The 15,642-nt window shown below is 47.3% G+C and overlaps 1 protein-coding gene across 1 annotated transcript in view; it reads right to left on the bottom strand.

The window, feature by feature from the left end:
- Positions 1-1,678: 1,678 nt before the first annotated feature.
- The window catches only part of LOC138970805 (cleavage and polyadenylation specificity factor subunit 1-like), a 49,613-nt gene continuing 35,649 nt past the window's right edge, over positions 1,679-15,642 (bottom strand). The window contains exons 32-36 of the mRNA XM_070343339.1: positions 9,497-9,563; positions 8,773-8,820; positions 8,138-8,296; positions 5,471-5,600; positions 1,679-4,601 (exon numbers count right to left, since the gene is read on the bottom strand). Of these exons, the coding sequence (XP_070199440.1) occupies positions 4,415-4,601; positions 5,471-5,600; positions 8,138-8,296; positions 8,773-8,820; positions 9,497-9,563 (591 nt within the window). The 3' untranslated portion in view covers positions 1,679-4,414. The remainder of the gene's footprint in view (positions 4,602-5,470; positions 5,601-8,137; positions 8,297-8,772; positions 8,821-9,496; positions 9,564-15,642) is intronic.

Genomic DNA, 15,642 nt, shown 5'->3' with positions numbered 1-15,642 from the left:
AAATGCCATTCTCGTTAGCCCACGTCACCGCACTGGACAACTAGAACGGCAAGTAAGCTGGGCGTCATCCAACCATGGACGCACCCTTCCTGCTCGCCATCGTAGTCAGGTAGATGCGCACCAGAGAGACTTGCAGACCTGCAGCGGTCCTCTGAGACACACCCAACTTCCTGCCCCCAGGGCGGAAGTAGAACCGGCATACCCGACACTGCATCAGAGGTATATGCAAGTTCTTACGATTCACAGCCAGGTGGGTCAACGCCAGAGAGACTTGCAAAGTCCTCGGAGTCACACCCACCATCCGTCCCGCGGGACGGATATCGAACCGGCATACCCGACACTGAATCAGAGGTATATGCAGCGTTCTTACGATTCACAGGGCTCCCTGCAACTGCTGGATCGGCGCGATGCCATTGGCCAGAAATTGCAGGAGGGCTTTCACCACGCATGTGGCTTACTCTCTCCTGTGATCGCAAACCCTCGTCACCAGAGAACCTGGTAACTTGAGGGCTAGACATACCTTTAGAGCGCACCGGCCCATGCAGAAGGGACGCCAGCCGTCCATCAGCATGCTGAGACGCATGTACTTCCGCCCGAACCACGATAGGAGCAGCCACAGCGGAAGTCGCAGCAGGAGCTGAAGCGAAACCGGAAGTGGAAGGAGTCGGTGAAGACCTGACTCTACCCAAGGAAGATACATCGAAGACGCCAGCCGGAAGTGCGCGAATCTCTGCTTTCGTCGACGACAAAACGGCCGCCAAAGTAGAAACCTGTGTACTTAAAGTCAAAAGCAATGACGCAATATCGGCGGGAGACACACCTGAATAACCAGGAGCCCCCGACGAAACAACCGGTTTAACAACATCCTTATCCTTATCACTACGTGTGACCTTGTCCTTCTTCGCGGACAAAATGGCGGACGAAGGCTTGTCAACAACATCAACATCACATCCTACATTTCCCGGTTCTATCTGAGAAGTGGCGGAAATTCCATCACTCTTTCTTCTAGACGAAGAACTTCTCTTAGAGGAAGAAGTACTAGCAGCCGGAGAAGCTGAAGCAGCAGCCTGTCTCGAACTAGTTCTATTCTTGGCGCACTCCGCCATGTCAAAGCGAACTCACAAAAAATTTTCGAAACTGAAAATTTTTACAAGTTCACAAACGTGCGACAGAAACGTCGCCAAAGTTACATAAAACAAGAAAGCTCTCACCCAAAAACAGCCAGGGTAAAGACAAAGCTCGGCGGCAGACCAAGGGGCGAAGTCAAAGTCAGGAAACAAAGACCAAGGCTGAACACAGCCGGAGCGTACAACAAAACGCGACCAGACACGTCGCTCGCTGAGAGTGGAATGATAAGATGGCGGCGTATGCGCGCGCATACGGATGTCGGACTGTTGATAGTCTGGCATTATGGGATGGATCACTTTCTTTTTTAGAGTGGTCTCCCTTGGTTACCAAGGGGACGCGTACAGCGTTACCAGCACTGAACTAGAGTTAATTGCTATTTGTGAGTTGGGTATGGATATGTAATTTAATGTCTGTTCTGTTCAATTAAATACACACACACACACACACACACACACACACACACACACAGTGAATCACACACACACACACACACACACACACACACACGCACACACACACGTTGTGAAATACACACAAAACCACAAAACAATCTGTTTACATGTTTAATGTGCTCAATTCTTAAACACAAGTCTCCTTTCTGTAAAACATTCACTTTGCTGGGTCATATAGTGTAACTGTCAACAAAATGAACACAAACGGCACACATGTAAAATTCAATAATGAATGATTCATTCATACACGTATAAGAGTTGTTCTTTGCTACTGGTCACAAGTGGGGGTCAGCTCACACGGACGCATTTTTCAATACAGTCTAGGGGAGAAACTGGTCACAAAGCACCCAGTACATGCCAGAGAGATAGGAGAATCGGCACAATCAAAGAAAATACCAAAATCATTCAATAGATATGGAAATATTAAGATTTACTGTGAAAATGCCAGCAAAAATGGCGTCCAAAAACGGGAACGCACACTTGGTGCGTCTTTGAAGACTTACCTCCCGTTCTGTGTTGTTGATAATAGTCGTGTTTGTGCTGTTGTTGTTGAAATAGTATCTAATAAAACTGATGCAGTTCTTGAAATGTTGCAAATTATTGTTGTCTTTGTGAAATGCGAGAGTGTTCTGAGGCGTAATCTGCATACGGCTGATGTCCCACATAGGGTACCCCACTTCGATCAGCGTATCACTCCAAATGAGCTTCATAGCAGAAAAGCAGATACACTACCAACACACTGCATAACAGATCTACAAGTCTGAGCCAGAATCATTGAAATTTACTTTCTGTATAAAATATTGCAATCAAATTTGTTCACGATGTCCCACAAATAACGCAGGTTACCCTCGCCTTCGATTCAAAGTAACTCCAATCTGACTTAATTACAATCGAAACGCAGATGACGAACTGATTCACCACACATTTGTGGTATTTTACACACAAATTTCAACTGTGTTGTTTCGCGATAAACAGCCATAAACAAACAAATGTGGCGCCGTCACGTCGCCTTGGAAGGAATAACGCAGGTGACCAAGGCTTGTTTCCGATACCTGTCTGATTAAAATCATCGTTTTTTCACGAATGACGGCTCTTTGGCAGATCTGGTGAGTTGGAAACTGTCTATGAATGTTTCATTTAATGTCAAATGCGTACATTCTTGTCGATATTGTTACCTTTGGGCTCATAAATTAAGTCAATCGTCGTGTTGTCCGAAAGTGACTTTTGTCAGCATAGAACTTACTGTGCTTTGATCATTGACTGAGAAGAATCTTCCGATGACACTAGTTCATTTCACTACGCGACTGCAGATCTGCAAGGAAACTTATGGCAGGGGAAATAAGCTTAACTGAAGACGAATAAGCGGAGCAACTGTTCTTCAACGGATTGCTCTTACACTGATCTAAATATTTAGATCTTGTCGTCTGCTAGTCTGCTAGTAAGTAGTCTTCGGTCGTGTGAAAGTCACATCTATTTCGACTGTGTGCACCGATCCGTGTAGTGAAATGTTGATCTTTGATGATTTGGCAACATAACTTCGCTAAATGTGCTTCGAGTGTATCTCCCCGTTAACCGCATTTGAAAACGTCTTTTAACAAGACCATGTTTCGACAGCCCAGACGGGGAGGATCCTCGATAGCTCACAGGGTATATAATGTTTTCCGCCGTTTTTTGAAGAATTCTTTCAAATTTTCTATTCCAAAAGTACCTTATGACACGACTCGAGTGGCAAAGAACATTCTCTGCAATTCCTGTCTCAGTCCGTGCAGCCGTTTCGGGTCCTATCGTCATCATACAAACATACACACAGACACACAAGAACCAGCTTTAAAAGTTAGATTATGTAGGAACCATGTGAACCAGTGATTTTTTCTTATGTACAACAGATACTACAGTATTTCTGCTTTATGAAAAGCAATATTTCAAAAACAAAACTAGAGATTTGAATTTTGACCACTTTTCCCCCTTTCTGTCACCAGTACTGAAGAACAACTCATAAACAAAATAAAAACTACAGTCCAAAACATGCTTTACTGTACAAAGCAATCTTGTTAAAGACCTTTTTTTTTTTCCAAATCCTTCCAAACATCTAGAAATTCCACCAAAAAAACTGAACATAAACTAACAGCAATACGTTCATTAAAAATGTAACACAATGAAATCTTACACTTTTTTAACTATTACAATTTATAACATATTAATCTTTGTTAGCGCTACAATTATATTAAAACACACACACACACACACACACACACACACACACACACACACACACACACACACACACACACACACCGACCAACCGACAGACAGACACATACACACACATTTAAAATTTTGAAATGTACAGCAAAATGATCAAGGTATAGAAACTACTACATGTACACCTATTATCTGGAAGCTACAAAACATGACTTCACTTGATTAGATGAAAATATAAGAAGTTGAACTGATGTGTACAGTAGACTGACACAGTACAAAGTGTTCTTGAAACATGACAAACTGGACAGTACTTTAACATGTAAACCTCTCTCTCTCTCTCACACACATAACACACACTGTTCGCAGACACAAAACACACACACACACACACACACCCACTCACACACCCACTCACACACACACACACACACACACACACACAAACACACATGCAGTGGCACACACACACACACACACACACATACACACCCACCCACCGGCCACACACACACAGACAGACAGACAGACACACACACACACACACACACGCACACACACACACATTGTGACTGGGTCAGTCTTAGGAGATTGCTCAAAACTAAGCAGTGATTTAAGCAATCTCCAGAGAGTGCTCAAAAGTGAGCAGTGACTCGGTCAATCTCCAACATGTCATCTACAATCTGTTCCACTGCTGTTCCTAGTCTACGAGCCACCTCTGTCCTCTCATTCAGTGACAGGTGCAGAAACTTCCAGATCAGCTCCCCGTCCAGGATCTGTCGGTGCGGGTTGGACAGCTCTGGTGCCGTGTGTTTCACCGTCCTGGGGAAATTTGAAGAACAGCAAATGCTTATACGACTCACCTTTCATGGTATATACTATACTAGATGAATACCCGCTTCGCCGGGTACCCGGCTTCACCGGGAAGAAGTAGAAACAAATAGCCGGCTTCGCCGGGTGTACGCCGGCTTTGCCGGCGCATTGTACGCGATTGACGCCACACGAAGGAAGGGAGATAAACGCACAAAACACTGGAGAAGATAAGGAAGAGTTACTGGGAATGGATGTACAGAAAAAACAAAATCGGTTGAGCGCTGCGCGCTGAGAGCACGTGTTGAAAATTTTCATCGACCAGATTGTGTCCGGGGTCTACCTGAATATGCCCACCAAATTTGAAGCAGATCCATCGAGAACTTTGGCCGTGCATCGCGAAGTGACACAGACAGACAGACAGACAGACAGACAGACAGACAGAAGCTGTATATAGATATAGATAGAAGATAGATAGATAGATGAATCCTCAGAATATCCCACTGATACAAATTTGCCCAACACCCTCTTATCTGTTCACTTTAAAGGCTGTTAGGTCGAGGTTCTTGTAAATATGTTGTATTGTTCCAAATGCTTATACGACTCACCTTTCATGGTACATATTATATGAATCAAAAATAAAATATTTGCTGTTCATGCTTCGTAAACTAACGCTCAAGGGAACATTGATTTTCTACCTATTTACCTAAACTTGACCTGTATCATTTAGAAATCCAATCCTAAGAATATCGCACTGATATTGTACAAACCTGCCCAACCCCCATTTTATTTGTCCAGTTTAAAGGTCGTTATTGTCGAGGTTCTTGTGAATGTGTTGTTTTGTTCCAAAAATATAACTTTTTTTTATTTTTTATTCATACCTGAAGGCCTTTGGGTTGAGCCCTGCAAGGTGGGGGATGTGAGTGACCAGTGCATTTTGCAACATCAGCAGGCGTCTGTATACCTTCTCCGGGATGGGCATCAAGTAGCCAATGCCTCCGTCTAGCGTGGCTGTTGGACACAAATACAAAGACTTTACTGTACACATACATGTGTCTTTGTGTGGGAGGCACATTCTGCTCCCTGTACATCTATTAATGCTAAAAAATGGTACAAGATGAAAGAGGAGGAAACTTGGTGTGTGGACTACCTAAGTGGTGTACCAAAACAGGGGCGCCTCTCTGAGAGGGTCCGAGAGCCCATGATTTATCAAAACCATAAATATGCTATCTTGGCTGAGGTGCATGAAACAAAGTGGGTCCCACCCGGTGGAATGCAGTCGCAACATTGCATTGGTTGAAATTGAGATTATTGTGTGATTTCAACCAATCAGACCACGTGGCCGGTTCCCACCTGGTGAGTGGGAGGGACCCAGTTTCGCTTTTTGCACCTCTGCCCTGGTGCATTCTGGACATAGCTTTCAGGACAAGAGAGACAAGGGTAATACTAGGCTTTGGGCATTTCAAAAGGTGAACAAGAAGGGCAAAAGCCCATACGACTCACATGCTTGACCTAAACCTAGCAATGACATCATACACTAAGAACTGCTTTACACATTTTTCCTACCAAAATACATGTGACCTTGACCCAAGGTCAAGGTCATCCAAGGTCATGCAACACAAAGCTGTTAATTCAAGACATAGGAAGTACAATGGTGCTTATTGGCTCTTTCTACCATGAGATATGGTCACTTTTAGTGGTTCACTACCTTATTTTGGTCACATTTCATAAGGGTCAAAGTGACCTTGACCTTGATCATATGTGACCAAATGTGTCTCATGATGAAAGCATAACATGTGCCCCACATAATTTTTAAGTTTGAAACAGTTATCTTCCATAGTTCAGGGTCAAGGTCACTTCAAAATATGTATACAATCCAAATTTGAAGAGCTCCTGTGACCTTGACCTTGAAGCAAGGTAAACCAAACTGGTATCAAAAGATGGGGCTTACTTTGCCCTATATATCATATATAGGTGAGGTATTCAATCTCAAAAACTTCAGAGAAAATGGGAAAAATGTGAAAAATAGCTGTTTTTTAGACAACATTTATGGCCCCTGCGACCTTGACCTTGAAGCAAGGTCAAGATGCTATGTATGCTTTTTGGGGCCTTGTCATCAAACACCATCTTGCCAAATTTGGTACTGATAGACTGAATAGTGTCCAAGAAATATCCAACGTTAAAGTTTTCCGGACGGACGGACGACTCGAGTGAGTACATAGACTCACTTTTGCTTCGCATGTGAGTCAAAAATAGGCTTTCATTGGAGCAGATCCTCCAGTGGGTGGAGGATTTCAAGCCCTAATCAATGTGAAGTAAGAGAAAGAGGACATGCACAGACACACACAGACACACACAAACAGTTCACGGACACCCCAAGGCAATTACTAGACACTTATTCTGGCAGAACCAAAGCATCAATGAGGTATTAATCACTGAAAATAAACACAATTATCACCACCCATATAGACAAGTTTTCCCTCTTTTTTAACACAGACTGCAAAACAACGGACACATTCATTACAAAAAATACCACCAGAAGACATTTCCCTTTAGACCCTTAAGGCTGTCCTTAATTAAACCAGAAGTCAACTTGAAGAAGACTTCGCAAAGTCTTTCTACCGAAAATTCAGTGCCAAAACTTTGTGAAGCCAGCTTCATGCAGTCGACTTCCCAAATAGTACCTCGCTCAATTAATTTGAGGCTTTACAAAGTATGCGATACAGTGGAACCCCTCTTTTGAGATCCACCCCCCCGCCAAATTTCAGACTACCTCCTTTATAAGACCTTGATGGGGCGGGGATGTAGCTCAGTCGGTAGCGCGCTGGATTTGTATCCAGTTGGCCGCTGTCAGCGTGAGTTCGTCCCCACGTTCGGCGAGAGATTTATTTCTCAGAGTCAACTTTGTGTGCAGACTCTCCTCGGTGTCCGAACACCCCCGTGTGTGTACACGCAAGCACAAGACCAAGTGCGCACGAAAAAGATCCTGTAATCCATGTCAGAGTTCGGTGGATTATAGAAACACGAAAATACCCAGCATGGTTCCTCCGAAAACGGCTTATGGCTGCCTAAATGGCGGGGTAAAAAACGGTCATACACGTAAAATTCCACTCGTGCAAAAAAAACACGAGTGTACGTGGGAGTTTCAGCCCACGAACGCAGAAGAAGAAGAAGAAGAAGAAGACCTTAATTTCTCAGATTTTCTGTTCATAACCTCTACAAAATTACCCCCATTCTCATTCTAAGACTCCCTCCTTTTTAACCCTTACACTGGTGCAATTCTGTAACACATGTTACATAGCCACTGGTGAATTAACAGAGAGAAAAATAACAAACGGTCATATAGATTTTTGCATCCATGGGAGGTAATCGGAACCGACCAAACAGACTGAGCCAGTAGCGCGACATATGTCGTGACAACCAGGTGACAGTATACGTAAAGTAGCGCGACATATGTCGCGACAACCAGCCTAAGGGTTAAGACGTGCATTTTTCAGATTTTTGGAGGGGGGTTCCACTGTGTGTTGTCAATTAATTTGAGGCTTTACCAAAGTATGTGATATGTCGTTTCTCCATGACCTCGCTGTAGCGTTTCTTGTGGGCAGGATCCCAGATTTTGCAGCGCACACGGAACATGGTGTTGATGAGGGATCCCACGTTGAAATCCGCCTTGCGCACCAATCGCTGCCCTCCGTGGCTCTCCCGTGCTAAGAAGGCAAAAGGAGACACTAACATAAAATACGATCAGTGCTCTGTGGTTCAGGGATATGCACAAATACCACAACAATCTCATCAGTCATGAATTAAAGTGAAGATGCAGTCATTTGCAGATGACTGAAAAAAATTAATTCAATGCTGTGTGCGCAACTCTTAAGACAAAACAAATGAAGTATCATACAGAAGTATTGGACAGTTGAGTGAATCAAAAAACAAATGAAACACCTGTGCGATGCATGCAGTAATGACTAGTACTTGTAGCTGATACATGTATTACATAAAGGAAGACAAACACAGAGAACAGCAAATGAAAATTTCAACAGAATCCATCCAAGCAGCCTTCTCCATAATGGATCTACATGACTGCATCATCTTCTCACAAGTCAGCTACTCCACACTGAAAAGTTCAAGCTCTGTTTAAAAAAAAAAAAGTTTGAACAGTTTGAGAATTGTTAAATATACAAACCTTCAGGAACGTACGCCATGACAATCAGATTCTTGTTCCTGTCAGATGCTGAAACAGAACAATACATTACAAATGTCAAGGTTAGACTTGACACAATTGCAGTGTTTCTCTTACAAACTGGCTACAATAGATAACACTCTAAAAGACTGTTTAATGTATATGGTAAGTTCTTTCAAATGTACAGAGAAAGGAAGTATCTTAAGTATATAAAATCTTTTCATTGCTCTATACCTGACAAATAAACCTGACAAGTCTCAAACTGAAGGGAAATGCAAAGATTGCAAAATCTTTTCATTGCTCTATACCTGACAAATAAACCTGACAAGTCTCAAACTGAAGGGAAATGCAAAGATTGCAAAATCTTTTCATTGCTCTATACCTGACAAATAAACCTGACAAGTCTCAAACTGAAGGGAAATGCAAAGATTGCAAAATCTTTTCATTGCTCTATACCTGACAAATAAACCTGACAAGTCTCAAACTGAAGGGAAATGCAAAGATTGCAAAATCTTTTCCTTACTCTTATCTTTTCAAGACGTTTCGAACTACTGTAGGATTTGCGCCATGCAAATATCCTTTTTATTTTCACAAGTATGAACACATTCTTTGTTCACTAGTATTAGCACATTCTTTTTCATTATTGTAAACACGGCAAACAAACCAATGTTCAAGCTGCAAGACTTTAGAAACAGACACCAAACAATGCGCAAGCAAAAGCACTCACCCAGAAAGTTGACCTGGGAGTTGTCAATCATGAACTCCACGGCGTACACCTCCAGTGACTTCATGTCCTGCCACAGCCACAAAGCCGCATCAAATATTGTCACCAATCTTCTATTTCACCCTTTACTGACTCTACAATGACTCCATTCAAGCAAAAATACATGGACTCTTGTGTAGCTTCCCTATGTCTGTCACCAATCTTCTATTTCACCCTTTACTGACTCTAAAATGACTCCATTGAAGCAAAAATACATGGACTCTTGTGTAGCTTCCCTATGTCTATCACCAATCTTCTATTTCACCCTTTACTGACTCTACAATGACTCCATTCAAGCAAAAATACATGGACTCTTGTGTAGCTTCCCTATGTCTGTCACCAATCTTCTATTTCACCCTTTACTGACTCTAAAATGACTCCATTCAAGCAAAAATACATGGACTCTTGTGTACCTTCCCTATGTCTGTCACCAATCTTCTATTTCACCCTTTACTGACTCTAAAATGACTCCATTGAAGCAAAAATACATGGACTCTTGTTGACTTTCCGTATGTCAGTCACCAATCTGCTAATTCACCCTTTACTGACTCTAAAATGACTCCATTGAAGCAAAAATACATGGACTCGTTTTGACTTTCTGTATGCCAGTCACCAATCTTCTATTTCACCCTTTACTTGACTCTAAAATGTCTCTATTGGAGCAAAAATACATGGACTCTTTCTGACTTTCTGTATGCCAGTCACAAATCTTCTATTTCACCCTTTACTTGACTCTAAAATGTCTCTATTGGAGCAAAAATACATGGACTCTTTTTGACTTTCTGTATGCCAGTCACCAATCTTCTATTTCACCCTTTACTGACTCTAAAATGTCTCCATTGAAGCAACATGAGCACTATCATCAGACAACGGATTGAAATCGAAAATTTCAAAACTAAATTTTCATTTGATTAATATACTTACTCAACTCACATAAATGGCATTAACTTCAGTTCATTGCTAAGATATTGAAGTAGTACTCGACCCTGGTAAGGGGGGAAGTAACTCCCTAAGAAAAACAATCCGTAGTCAAGGACGGGAGTCACCTCCCCTACCGGTAACCCGCACATGCGCGGTCCTGCTACCGGCCGTCATTCCCCCACGGAAACACACACCTGTAACACATATAATGTTAGCGGGGATGGATGGGAGGGTATAAACGATGTGAGTTGAGTAAGTATATTAATCAAATGAAAATTTAGTTTTGAAATTTTCGATTCAATCACATATTCTTACCTCAACTCACATAAATGGCAGATTGCACATAAAGGCGGTGGGATACTCACATTAATCTCTTGGAAGTATCTGGCCTGCGGCAACCATAGCTGGGAGGCAGTTGGTACCGTCCGGATGAGTGCTGGCAATGCCCCGGAGGTAGTAGCTGAGGAAGACATCATGAGTCGTCCAGTATGCAGCTTTGAGGACGTCTGACATCCTTCCAGACTTGAGGACAGCTAAGGAAGTTGCCCACGCTCAAGCCTCGTGCGTACGAGGTGATCGAGGAGGAAGGACTGACTGCCCCCCCCCCTTTTTGTGTCTGCCACCACTGATAAGCATGCCTTATAAGTGTGGAAGACCATCTGGAAAGCGTGGTTTTTGCAAAGTCTTTATTTCGGGCTGAAATGATCGAAATAAACAACAACTTCGGAGCTGATGCTCGAAACGGAGCGGTGCGCGACAAGTAAGCCTTAAGCGCGCGTACCGGGCAGTTAGAAAAATCCGGATCGCCGGGGGCTAAAAATGTCCCGGAGAGGCCGAATGGAAATGATCGGTGAAAGTGGACCAGGTTTTTGATTCTTGGCGAGAAAATCGGGACGGACACGCAGTGAAACCGAGCCGTCTCTTCCGAAAGTGATATCCCGGTCTAGGCCTGAGAGGCCGTGGATCTCACTGCCCCTCCGCGCGGAAGCGAGCAGTATGAGCATGAGAGTTTTGCGCGTAAGGTCAGAGAGACTAGCGTCTTGTAAAGGTTCAAAAGCACTAGAACGGAGAAATTCGAGTACTAGAAGAACGTCCCAAGCCGGGACAGAAGTTCTCTCCGTTGCAGAACTGAGGGCCGCGCCCTTTAGCACACTCGCGATAACTCCCCCGAGGGAGATGGAGCGTCCAAGTTGCTTAAAAGTAACAGAGATGGCTGAGCGGCGAGCGCGCAAAGCGGACGCGGCGCGTCCCCGAGCGGAGAGCCATGCCAGATGGTTTGCGACCTGCATTGATCGCAGGGCGACCGGGACAACATTGTTAGCCGCAAACCATCGAGTCCAAGCCAGCCAGTGTGACTAGTAGACAGAGGAGGTGGCCTGTGAGCCTTCTGGCCTAAGTCCAAAAGCGAAAACGGAGGCGCCTGAGCACCCCAGTGATCTCCGAACCCTCTCCAGGCGTGAGGCTCCAGGCCCTCGGGGCGATGTGCAGAGTCCCCGTTCTGGGCTGGAAAAGCTCCCCTCGCCGGCGGCCGAGCGGGATTGGCGGGCCGCTGGTGAGCCGCATGGGGTCCGGGAACTAATGCTGACTGGGCCAGCGCGGTGCCACGAGAAGGAGATGAAGCCGCTCCAAGTCGGCTTTAGGCTGAACCCTTCCGATGAGTGGAGTGGGAGGGAAGGCGTAAGCCTCTAGCCCTGCCCAGCTGATCGTCATCGCGTCGATCTGCCAAGCTTCCGGGCCCGGAAACAGACACAACGATCGGGAGGCGACGTGAAAATCTCGTGGCGAAAAGGACGACCATCGGACGCTCTACCTGCGCCCAAAGAAGGAGGAGCGCCTGATGGGTGATGGTCCACTCCGTGTGGAGGATCTGGAAGGAACGGCTGATGACGTCGGCAAGGACGTTCAGGCAGCCGGGCAGATAGCGAGCCGAGATCAGGATCTAAGAAAGAGTCTCGCATGCTCGGCTGGACCACAGCCGAGATCGGGACCCGCCCTGTTTGTTGGAATAAGCAGAGACCGCCGTGTTGTCGTAAAGAAACAACAAATGGGTGCCCTGGAAAGCGGAGAGAAAGTGATGAAACAGAAGCCAAGGAGTGTTCACCCACTGAGGCGTGGTCTGCTGCAACCAGACCCCGAAACGGAACTGAGACGTCCCAGCCGTGTGACGTCGGATTCCAGACTGAACTGAGCGCCGCCTGAAAAGGGCGCGCCTGCAGTTTGTATAAACGACGTTGAGTGGGACGGACTGCCCACTCCCGTGAATCGAACACCGTGCCTTGGTGCAACACCCCGGGGACAACCAAATTTCTGCCGTAAAGTCCCAAGAAGGGGTGGCCGAGAAACTCCTCTATAGCCTGCTTCCGCAGAAAGAGAAGGATTTCCGCCTGTAAAGTCTCCTGAGCGTCTGGGCTGACCGGAAACCGGAAGTTGGCCGGCGCCCTGGACGAAGGGGCTTTGCCTTCCTGCCAAGGAAGGCGGAACCCCGATCGAATCACCCCCATGCTCCATAGGCTGCTTGTCCGAGACAGCCAAGCTGGCAGGACCCGGAAGAGGCCGCCTGCTACCAAAAGGGTAGAGGCTGGGGGGGGTGACTGGATCGGGGGTGGCTCATTGGGGGTTGGGCTTGCGCCCAGACCCCCGCTTCCCGAAGGAAGGTTTACGCTGGTAAGGACGGGACCGTGACCCACCCCTACCTGCGCGAGACGACTGCTGCCCAGAAGAGCTGTCTGGCGCTGACGCAGAACTCCGTGGTTTGTTGCTGTGCTGCTTAAGAGCGAGTTCCGTCAGTTGCACCACATGTTGGTCACGAGTTTCCTCAGTTTGCTGCCGAAGGGCATCCAAAGAGCGTGACCCCAGCAACGCACCCTCTGAAAAGGGAGAGACTCTCAAAGAGTCTATGGTGGCCTTATCCGTCAGGCGAGAGCCGTTAAGAAAAGCCTCGCGCCTCCAGAACACCACCTGAGAGTAGAGCCGAGCAGCAAGCGTCATCTGACTGTCAGTGACCTTCGCAAGCGCCGCCAGAAGCATGGCAGCATCAGCCTCAATAGCATCGTCACGAAACCTAAAAGGCTCGATGGACGAAGCGATGGCTCTCGTGAGAGACCGGATGAGCGTTTCCGCTAAAGAGGTCAGTTCAAGGGAAGAACGCCCGCTTTCCTCCAGCCCGAGTAGACTCTGTTCCGTACAAACGGAAGTCCTATCTCGGCTATAACCATCCTGCCGCAAGCGAGCCAGTTCCGGAGTCACCGGAAGTGGAGCTGTGGGCAGCGAAAAAGAGGAGAGAAGAGAATGTGGCCTGCTAGGCAGCCGCGATCTTCTTGAGTTGGCTGGGAGGCCGCCGCCTGCCTGAGCCGAGGTTAACCAAGGCTGGGCAGAAGGGGGGGCTTCCCCATGAGCAGCCAAAAGAGGGTAGGGTGTGTTAGCGTCCGCCAACACCTGAGCCATCACAAACGGGACGGAAGGAGATTCCATGAAACGGAACTTCGCCCTCGTGTCCCCCGCGCCCGCAAAGTCTGCCAAAGCAGAAGGAGGGGGTGCGACAACAGTAGAGTTGGCGGAGACACCCTCAGGGAAGTACCGTGAGGTTATCTCCGCGGCCAACTCCAGAGTAGGGCCCAGTTTATTGGGAATCCGTAAGGGGGTAACGGATTCGGAACAATCCTCATCCCCTTCCTGTTCCTCTCCAAAACCTTCCTGATCTCCATCAGAAGGAGGGTCCGGTAAACCGGAAACCCACCCGTCCACGGAAGCGGAAGTGGCTAGAGTCGGTTGAACAATAGACGGAAGCGCCGCAAACTGTCCACCAACAGCACCGCCGACAACCGGAACCGCCGCGGCGAAACCGGAAGTCGGGGCCGGAAGTCGATGCGTAACCAGGGACGGGATAGCAGGGACACTGCCACCGGAACCACTAGCCCGCTGTCCTCCACCGGAAGTGCCTGCCACAGCACAACCGGAAGTCGAGGACGACAATCCGCGGGCAGGCCCGACCGGAAGCCCCGAGGGGCAACCAGAGGAGCCTACCCCCTGCGAACTCCAACCAGGAACGGCGGCAGCCGAACCAAGAGCTACAGGTCGATGACCGCCGACAGAATCTTGTAGGCCAGAGCTGGGCAAACAAGACGCTGCTGCCTGCCCCCCAGAGGCCGGGACAGCCGAAACTGATCCCAGGGGGGCAGGCTGGCGCGCTACGCCGCTCCCTAGCGCACCCGCCACGTGATGGACGGTGTACTGCCGAAGAGGAGCCGTCTGCGAACCCGGTGACGCAAGAGCGTAACCCGGGCCCGCAGGCAAGTGTGAGCCCCCAAAAAGATGGGGACTCCCACAAACGCCGCCCAACGCCGAAGCGCTGTAACCGGGCGGCGCTAAGGCCGCGAACCCCCCTGAAAAGGCAGGGGAATCCGCAACCGAACCAGAAAAATCCGGCCCGAGATCAGCCGACGTGATCGTCGCGGACGGCCGCAGCCGAGAAAGAGAAGCCACCCCCCCCACGCCAGGCGGGAGGGGAGCGACAGGCCTTTCAGCCGAATGTAAGGCAACTAGGTCATGTTTCAGAGTGGCAAACATAGCCAGAATTTCTTCCCGCGACACGGACTCGCTAGACCGTGGCGTCTGCGAGCGCGAGAGAGGAGGAGAAGAACGTTCCCGCGTAGGGAAAACCGGTGACGGTGACGTAGAGTCGAGCGACACCCGTTCTGTCTTCTTAGTCACCGGGTCAGTAACCAGAATTAAAGAAGTAGGCTGTGAAGAAGACACAGAGGCACGCGTCTTTGATTTAGACTTAGACTTGTCTTTATCCTTCTCTTTTCCCGGTGAAGAGAGTAGGGAAACAAGTTTGCCCTTGCTTTTTGAGTTTTTGTCCGCCATTTGCAATATCGAACACGCGCACGTGGAGATGAATTACAACAGCGAAAATACTCAAACGAACGCAACGCGCAGCGAAGAGATAGTGAAACGATCTTACCTAAAGATAGCAACGCAAAGACCAGGGTCAAATGGCCTTCCACGAAAGGCCAAGGCAAAAAATATGCCGGAGTACAACAACACGTCTGTGCAGTAGTGTTGAAGTGGGTGGAATGACGGCCGGTAGCAGGACCGCGCATGTGCGGGTTACCGGTAGGGGAGGTGACTCCCGTCCTTGACTACGGATTGTTTTTCTTAGGGAGTTACTTCCCCCCTTACCAGGGTCG

Source organism: Littorina saxatilis, linkage group LG1, assembly GCF_037325665.1.
Source record: "Littorina saxatilis isolate snail1 linkage group LG1, US_GU_Lsax_2.0, whole genome shotgun sequence".
NCBI lineage: Eukaryota > Metazoa > Mollusca > Gastropoda > Littorinimorpha > Littorinidae > Littorina > Littorina saxatilis.
The sequence above is the reverse complement of the archived record's forward strand: the minus strand, read 5'-3'. Positions and strand labels throughout refer to the sequence as shown.